Source organism: Antennarius striatus, chromosome 23 (genome assembly GCF_040054535.1).
Source record: "Antennarius striatus isolate MH-2024 chromosome 23, ASM4005453v1, whole genome shotgun sequence".
In the NCBI taxonomy this organism is placed as follows: Eukaryota; Metazoa; Chordata; class Actinopteri; order Lophiiformes; family Antennariidae; genus Antennarius; species Antennarius striatus.
In genome coordinates this window covers 2,171,010-2,179,782 of record NC_090798.1, presented here as the reverse complement: position 1 = coordinate 2,179,782, position 8,773 = coordinate 2,171,010, and the positions used below count along the sequence as shown (strand labels likewise).

Genomic DNA, 8,773 nt, shown 5'->3' with positions numbered 1-8,773 from the left:
ACGAATCACGCTGGAAATAATACCTATATTGAAAACGAAACAATTAGGTTTTGTAGGGCTGTAAACACCACGATATACTGGAATTGTTTTGTACAAGTTGAAGAAACGAAACAAATTCCACAGGTTTAAGATTTAAATACAGCATTCTATTACAGTCCTCAGTTACGGTCAAAAAATACAGAACAACTGGTGTATTCAGAGATTCACTGTAATGATATGTGATGTCATAGTAAAAACAATTACATTACGTCATTAATATGTAAAATTACTCAATTGTTATTTAACAAGTATTCACTACCACTCTGATCATACTCCTCCCCTCAAAGCCTCCAGAGGAAGCTCTGAACGGTCATCAATAGCAATGAGCGTACGACTGACGTCATTACTCAAAGCCGGCTTCACGCTCAGAGAGAAGTATCAATACTTCATCATCGTGGGTAGCGAGACCAATCACTTTAGAAAGCATTTCTCCAGTAGGATACTATAGAAATGATCCCTGAAAGTATAGTCTTAACGTCTCAGAGGTCTGCCCGCTGTATGAGTCTGGTGACACTAGCCTTCATTGTTACGGTGTTCAGAAACAAACGCAGACACAGAGCTGTTAGTGTTTATTTCAATAAAACCGTTACGGATATCATCTAAACAGAAATCATCGGACTATAAAAATGGATACTGTATGTAGTTTTATCGTCACTAAAAAAATTATAAATAAGAGACCCAGGGTTAAGTTCTGAGACGAGAAAGTATTCCAAGTTCCACATTTATCAATTTATTATATTTGTAATGTTTATACTAAGGAATTATTACTATTCAAAATAATAATTATTATTATTATTGGTAGTAATAGTAATAATAAAATTAATATTAATAATAATCACCTATTTCATATGGACTTTACTTTCATGTCTTAATTTTCTTCAATGTATATTTTCCGTTTGTCTGAATGCTGCTGCAACGTGTGAATTTCCCAGTTTAGGATAATAAAAACCTGTCTGTCTGTCTGTCTGTCTGTCTATCTATCTATGACTGTACACATAACTCTACTGTCATTTTAGTGATGGATTATCTCTGCAAAGAGAAGTGTTCACTATCACAGATTTAGACAGATTTGTGAAAATGTTTGAGGTAAATGTTTTTTTTGTGTGTGTGCAGAAAATGTTTTCAATCTTTTGAGTTCATCTCACTAAGAACGGGAGCAAAAACAAGTGTTACATTTATGTTTGTTCAGTAGAGCATACAGGTCCCATCGGTCTCATCACTACACTAAATCAAGTGGCACAAAATAATAAAGCGGAGGTTCACCAAAGAACATTTAGATTCAAATTTCTAAACTACGTAATGACCATGAACTTAACATGTACGTACTTCCGGGTTGTATACTTATGATACCGCAAGTCTTTTCACTACATTGTTATTTAACAAGTATTCACTACCACTCTGATCATACTCCTCCCCTCAAAGCCTCCAGAGGAAGCTCTGAACGGTCATCAATAGCAATGAGCGTACGACTAACGTCGTTACTCAAAGCCGGCTTCGCGCTCAGAGAGAAGTATCAATACCTCTTCATCGTGGGTAGCGAGACCAATCACTTTAGAAAGCATTTCTCCAGCAAGAAACTATAGAAATGATCCCTGAAAGTATAGTCTTAACCTTACTGGGGTCTGCCCTGGGATTTAGTCTAACGTCACTAGCCTTCATTGTTACGGTGCACAGAACCAAACGCCATACAACATATTTACACTTTATTGCTGTCATTATACTATAAAGCCTCAATATTTTTACTTCTATCACGTCTAAAGTCTTTGAAAGCTGAAGAAATCTTTAAATATGTAGTTCTACGACAGCGCTCCCACAATGCCTCTGGGTGACCTGCTCATCGTCTTGTTCTCTCATTGGTTGTTAAGACCATCCGTCGAAGCGTGTTAGCGTGAAATGCTAACATCAACAGAGGTTCTTTTTGTTTTTTTAGAAAACTACTTCAATAAAAACTGATAATAAATTTGATTTCTGAATATTTTCTTCATATATCGTAACAAAACTGGAGATTCAAGTAATGTAACGCAGGAAATGCCGAGAAAATTCAATTTTAATAACGACATTGTAGCAGTCCATCTGTGCGGCCACTTCCGGGTTTCAGCTTCCGACTACAAACAAGATTAAAACAGAAGTTCCTGTTTGTCAGTCAACATGAACGACGTCGAGAAAACGACCGTCATGACGAATTTCAGGCTTATTTTAAAACTAAAATATTGTAAAACGTTTACTTCTTATAATTATCACCGATATCAGTTAAAATTCATGTTATAATTGTATCGCTCTTAATAATGACTCATCATTCAATTTATTTACTGCAATAACACGTTGAATGGTTGCGAAACTTTAATATTTGTCTGTTTTGTTCTGAACTTTACTTGTTGTCCCATAGATTCTATATTGTTAATTCTTAAATGCCTTGTCTCTATAGTCTTTTTCACCGTTGTTTTATTTTTGAAAACAATTAAATACTATATTCGCAACATACGAACGGTGTTATAAATGTATGCACAGTATTTCAAATACGTAATTGAAATTCCAGTCAGATGTGCAGAATACATAAATATCAAACTCAGGAGATAGTAAGACATGAAAAAAATTAAACTTATAGTTTGATTTGTTTGGAACGCCTTGAAGCGCTTTGACATGCTGATTTAGAGTTACAGTACTATTGTATATCGTTATACTGTACAGTATTGATATTCTACTGCCCTCTCCTGGTGTGAAAAATAAACTACCACAAAATACGTTCACCTGCATTTAAATATCGCATAAAAAGATGAAAAAGAAGGTATTGTAGACCTATGACTCAATAAATCCGACCATATTTGCTTTAGAAAAACTGTCACTTACACCCAACCAAGAGCATCTTCACTTCCTTTCATTTGTTTACTCTGACGTCATCAGCCTGCGCCGCTCACATGTGTTCAACTTCGGCGACACTAGTTTTGTTTAAGGCGTGTTTATCCACCTTTCCATCGCTCGTTTGTTGTTTTAGAAGCAATATTTAATGTATTTCTGGACGATCGTGTTTTATTAGGTCAGTTTATTTCACATAGACACACAGAAATGACTTTTTTTGGGAAATAAATGGCGTCATACTCAAGAATCGTGTTTTTTGATTAATTATTTCCTTGTTTGAGATCTCGACAGCGAGAAACAAGCATTAATTTGGTCACATCTAATTACAGAAGAAAACAACGACACCAGTTAAAAGAGAAAACACCTTCAATGGAGCATACTGGCTCAAATACGTCTGAAATCCAGATGAACGAAGTTTCGGAAATGGTGGATTTCCTTCACATAAACTTGGAGACAGATGTCGGGGAATGCAGGCCAGTGAGAGAAGGGGAAGCTCATTCAGTAAGTTAACAAAAAATAACCTTAAATCCTCTCTAGGTGACGTGGGATCCAAGTGTCGAGGCTTAATTAATCATTAGAGTACCCAAAAACTGACTATTTCTTTCATTGATACCTAATTATAAATTTTCTCACATGTAATAGAACAGTAATAATGATCGTCGTTGGGAAAAGTTTGATAAGTTTGAAGTTAGTTAAAGACACAGAAGATCTACAGTTAAAAGCATATTAATCTTGTGTGTCTTTTTGGGGTAAAAAGCTCATATCTCCAAATTACAGGATTATTGTGTGTGTAAAACATAATTCCTCATGAGTTTCAGCGGGATTTTAAACACAGTTTAAAAGCACTTTAAACCAGATGGAAAATTCGTAAACAGCAAGCTGAAGGAGAATCTGAAATTTATACATATGCCTGGGTTTGTACTTAAAAATCAAGACATGTTCTTTTACTAAATGGATAGATGAAACTGTTTTGGTGATATCCTCCAAAAACCAGTGGATGTCTGGAGTTATTCCGCACTGTTGATTGTTTACTTGCTTATTTGATGAACAGAGGAATGTGTTGCGAAAGCAGCGTAACTGGGAGAGGCAGCTGGCAACGAAGAAAAGCAAGAGGAAAGAAGAGAAGCAAAGGAGAAAAAACAACCAGGAGCAGGCTGGTATCTATCAAATGAAGAAACTCAAGATTTTCTAGTTTATATTTCACTCTAGAGCTTTAACAACCAGAACTAACACTGTCCCCCTGTTTTTGTCTTGCAGGCGTTTATGGACATCATCCTCAATTTACCAAACGGGTCATGAAAGCAATCACCAAAGAGCGTTTAGTGGAAGCTCAATCCACAGGGATCAAACTGTGCGTCGACCTGAGTATGACAGACATCATGTCCGACAAGGTAGGTCTCAGCATAAAGCAGCTGTTTGTGGTTCAAACTGTGGTCTCCTGCTCGGCGTTACTCCAGCTAACTGAGTATTTTTATTCTGGTTCAGGAAATAAGTCGACTAGCCGGCCAGTTGAGAAGACTTTACGGCTCGAACAAGAAAGCAACGCAACCGTTTCACCTGTTCCTAACAGACCTGAGAGAAGACAGCCGTCTCTACAGAGAGTGTCTCCGAATGAACGATGGCTTCCTGAACTATGTGGTGATTATTGTTCGATTACATCCTGAAGATAAACAATTTTAAATGTCGCACACTCACACACACACATACTGCTGAAACGACCCAACCGGATGGAAAGCCCTTTATTCAAACTTTATTAGTGATAATTAAAATTATTTTTTGTGCATATATCAATGTAGTTTTTCTGTCTCTTCTTCCGTATTTGAGTCTGATTGTTGTAATTTTTCAGATTGAAATAACAGAAGAAAGCTGTCTGGACCTTTTCCCTCCTGAAACCGTTGTCTACCTCACACCAGATGCTGATGAAGGTTTGTTTTAACAGCATTTAATTAAAAAAAGCTTCACAGATTGGACAATCCTTTACATTTTATTGATATGCAAAATTTCCAATTGAATTAAGTGTATCACATATACAGTAGTCTAAGTACTGTATATATTCTGGCCAGCAGAGGGATCATTACTCCCCGTCCCTGATTTGTCCAAACCTACCTGGAACTGCTAACATTAGCACAACAAACAAAGTTAACTAGTACATATTTTGTAATGTATACACAATAAAACACAAGAAAATGTGTAATTATATCTTATTTTTGTGTCTATATTGATGGTCTTCCCCTTAGTTTTTCCTTTCTATATATGTCTTGGAAAATCTCTCTCTACTGAATAAGGAAAAAAAATACTTCTTCTGAAGCGAGAATAAGTACTTAGAAAACAAAGATTTGTTTTTGTAATTTAATCCAGAGCTCTGAGAGTCAGTTCACACAAGCAGGAGGCTGGTGAAGAGATGTGAGAGAACAATAGGAATATTCATGTTTTCTTTCTAGGAGTGTTTCATTGTGACCTTTAACATCAATGTAAAATTGTTGAGCCTCAGTCCTGATCTGAACCTGGTTCTGAGTACCGGTAAATGAAAACATCTGGTGGATAACAAATCATCTAAGAGCAATGCTTGGCCATGCGGTGACAAGAATACATGGGTGTAGGGTCAAGAATGCAGAGTGTGATAAACTATCTGAACCACCCGTGAGGATTGAGGTTATATAGTAAACATACGTTAGTTAATTTATGATTTTACAAGTAATAGCAAAATATGACACGATATAGTATTTTTATTATTATTTTCATGCTTTCTTTTGTTTCAGCGTTAGAAACCATCGAAGATGACAAGGTGTACGTTCTTGGCGGCCTCGTGGATGAGAGCATCCAGAAGGTATGGCTCCCACACGGCATTGAATCCATCAGTGAATTCGAGATGATTGCTTTTTCAGGCCAAAGAAAACCCAGCGTCCCTTCTCACTGATATCCAAAAACAAAAATTGATTTTTTTTTTGTAATGTATTATGCAGAAGTTGAGTCTCTCAAGAGCCAGAGAGTTGAGCGTTCACACGGCGAGATTACCGATAGACGAGTTCATGGTGAAGAGAAACAACGCCAAGAATTTTCACTCTAAGATCCTGGCTGTCAATCAAGGCGAGTGAAAACCCGTCTTTTTTTTTGTTTTTTTTTGGACGATGACTGAATCCAATGTGTTTTTTATTGTTCTTAACACTTTTCTCTGTCTGCAGTGTTTGACATCTTGTTGACGTTCCGTTGCACCAACAGTTGGATGGAAGCCTTTCAGTCTTGGTTCCCTCAGGGGAAGGGTTATGTGGTCGCACCCGAAGCTTCCCCACCGCCGTCTGTCCAGTCAGCATCGACTCAGACTCAGTCATCCTAAAAAAAAACAACTCACCCTTTTTTTCATTTCAACATGAATGAACACTGTTTAGTTTTATTTATTAACTTTAATTAAACTATTAAATCAGCTGATTTATGTTCTTTGTAATTTTTTTTAAAAAATGTGTTTTTGTTCTTGTGAATCAGTGAACTTTATATTCATTTATCAAATTATTCAGACAGGCTGTTTGCATTGGAGGACAGCTTTGTTTGTACTGTAGTGATGTCAGAAGTGTCTCATCGTCTTTTCTACTTTACAGTGTCGCAGCCAACATTTAGCATCACTTCACTCGAGTGGTTTATTGCTTAATCTGACTCGTATGAGCTGAAAAAATGAGACAAAATTGGCAGCGAAGAACAATTTTTTTGTCAACTTGCATCTCCCTTGATTGGATTTTGTCTAAAATTCTGCAGAACATATTTGTGTTGACTCTTTCAGCGAGTGTTATTTCCAGTTCACAGAGTCAAAGTTTGGAACGGATCAGTGATGTTTATTATTTGAGGGGGGGGACGAGGGGGGTCCACTGCTTGATGAGACGAGATGCATTCAGTCTGTTGGGACTTATCAAAGATAACCGACTCATTAATCCCATTAGGACACGTCTCCCTGCAGATAAATGGACATTAATGTAAGCAGTGCTGCCAGATTTGTTTGTTTTCTCTGGAAGAACGACTGGTTTTACTGGACGTGAAGACGTCCCACCAGTCATCACCTCCCAGTGTGGATTTATCATGATATTAAAAGTGTGTGTTTGGCTAAAGAACACATTTGTAATCAGGGCAAAGTCGAGTAAAGCTGAAATATAGCCCACCTGCTCATGAATGTATTATTAAATGCAAGAAAAGCCATAGTTAACTTTTGAAAATTTATTTATTCATGCTTAAAGCAGTACATAATCTTATAGCTTATATATCTGTCACAGAGTAATGAATCAGTCGTTATTTTTGCATTGTTTTTTTTTTTATTTGAACATTTCATGTGAATATGTGAAACAAAATACAACTGACCAGATAAATAATTTACAATTCTCAACTTTTACTTTAGCTGATGGCTAAATTCACATTCCCTTCCCATCATTGCATGAATTTTGCGTATTTAAAAAAAAAAAAAAAAAAAAGTAGAGAAAATTAAGATTAACATATTTTGTGTGAATCATTTAGGATAAAACAACAAGAAGAAAAATTCAGAGAAATAAAGAAAACATAAAGCTGTTAAAGCTGCACAAACTGTTACCTCGTGCTATTTTTTTATTTAAAGTAAGATGCACAGCTCTGAGTGAGCTTTCTGTGTCGTCATGGCGACGCGGCCTTTGCCTTTGCATCACATTTTTTCGGTCTTCTTTGGAGCTGCCGCTGCTTGTTTAACTTTCTTCTGAAGAACGAAGCGGAGGAGCTTCTTCACCCAGGAGGAGCGAGGGTCCAGGCAGACCTTATCCCCGTTCACCAGCTGCGCTCTGCTCAGAAGCATCGAGAGAAAAAAACAAACATTTTAGAGACATTATAAAGAAATATTATGATGTTAAATCAATAAACTCATATTGTGATGTCATCGGTTTGACTTACATGACCTCTGTGTCTGGACAGTGGGCCCCTTCCTTGTAGAGCTTGATGCTCTTGAGGCTGTCAGGAGGGATGATCCTGGACTCCACCTGGAGGCACCGACAGCGGGTGTTCGGCGGCATGCCTGCAACAGACGCTCAGTCAGGACCCCACATCTCATTTATAATGAAAGGTAACTGAAAAGGTGACCCAAAGACTCCACGACTGTTTCCTCTGTTGACAACACCTCCCTCTGAGGAGGACAGTGTTGAATGTTTGCCCGAAAAAAGAGGATCAACTTGAGGGAAAAACCTTAAAATCATCTTTAACATGAAATCAGATGTCCCCAAATGATTGATTTATTACGTTCCTTAGAGATCAGCTTTTGTTCATGTTAAATATGACTACAGTTTCTCATCCCGGTGCAAAACATCTTCAAAATCAGCATCGCAATCAATGATTGTTGCTGTCGTCATTTCACTACAAATTGCACATTGAAGACGGACTTCAATTTTTTTTCATACGATGCTAAAACTTAACGGATAAACTTATTTCATCCGAGTTACCTCATCTTCTTTTTGTGTCTTTATTTTGTTTCAAATTAATAAGAATAGTGCATTAATCATCATTTATCTTCATTCCTGCTTTGAATTTTCGAAATAAAAGTTTTTCTAATTTAATGTCTGATGTGCATGAACCCCCATCAGTCTTCTGCCGTCTCCCCACTGAGCTCTTACCATGGACGAAGACGAGCAGGAGGCTGAGCAGGAGCAGGATGCAGAGCTTCATCTTGTGTGCAGAGGCTTGTTCACGTCCTTCCCTTCGATGATATCATCCAGCTATTGAGACACGTTAAATACTCTCCAGGCGGTCATGTGGTCCACGTGAGCTTCAGTCGGGGATGTTTGAGAGAGAAAAAAAAAACTTACTATATACTGTATGTGTGTATGTGTGTGTGTCTGTGTGTGTGTGTGTGTGTGTGTGTTGGTTTCATTGTGCAGCGTTC

At 37.3% G+C, this 8,773-nt stretch overlaps 2 protein-coding genes and 2 non-coding genes across 4 annotated transcripts; 1 reads left to right on the top strand and 3 right to left on the bottom strand.

Annotated features, from left to right (window-relative positions):
• Positions 1–296: 296 nt before the first annotated feature.
• On the bottom strand, positions 297–512 carry LOC137591031 (small nucleolar RNA U3). Its single transcript, XR_011034583.1, has one exon. It is a non-coding gene; the product is annotated as a small nucleolar RNA U3 (small nucleolar RNA).
• A 919-nt stretch (positions 513–1,431) lies between these two features.
• LOC137591034 (small nucleolar RNA U3) lies at positions 1,432–1,647 on the bottom strand. Its single transcript, XR_011034586.1, has one exon. It is a non-coding gene; the product is annotated as a small nucleolar RNA U3 (small nucleolar RNA).
• Positions 1,648–2,965: 1,318 nt separating this feature from the next.
• On the top strand, positions 2,966–6,337 carry trmt10b (tRNA methyltransferase 10B). Its single transcript, XM_068307786.1, has 9 exons — positions 2,966–3,073; positions 3,225–3,396; positions 3,947–4,052; positions 4,153–4,286; positions 4,381–4,533; positions 4,742–4,820; positions 5,655–5,722; positions 5,859–5,982; positions 6,078–6,337. The coding sequence occupies exons 2-9, from the start codon at positions 3,265–3,267 to the stop codon at positions 6,227–6,229; spliced, it is 948 nt and encodes a 315-aa protein (XP_068163887.1). The 5' UTR covers positions 2,966–3,073; positions 3,225–3,264; the 3' UTR covers positions 6,230–6,337.
• A 55-nt stretch (positions 6,338–6,392) lies between these two features.
• LOC137590275 (interleukin-8-like) lies at positions 6,393–8,621 on the bottom strand. Its single transcript, XM_068307787.1, has 3 exons — positions 8,505–8,621; positions 7,792–7,912; positions 6,393–7,682 (listed from the first exon to the last, which is right to left on the bottom strand). The coding sequence occupies exons 1-3, from the start codon at positions 8,554–8,556 to the stop codon at positions 7,550–7,552; spliced, it is 306 nt and encodes a 101-aa protein (XP_068163888.1). The 5' UTR covers positions 8,557–8,621; the 3' UTR covers positions 6,393–7,549.
• Positions 8,622–8,773: the final 152 nt, after the last annotated feature.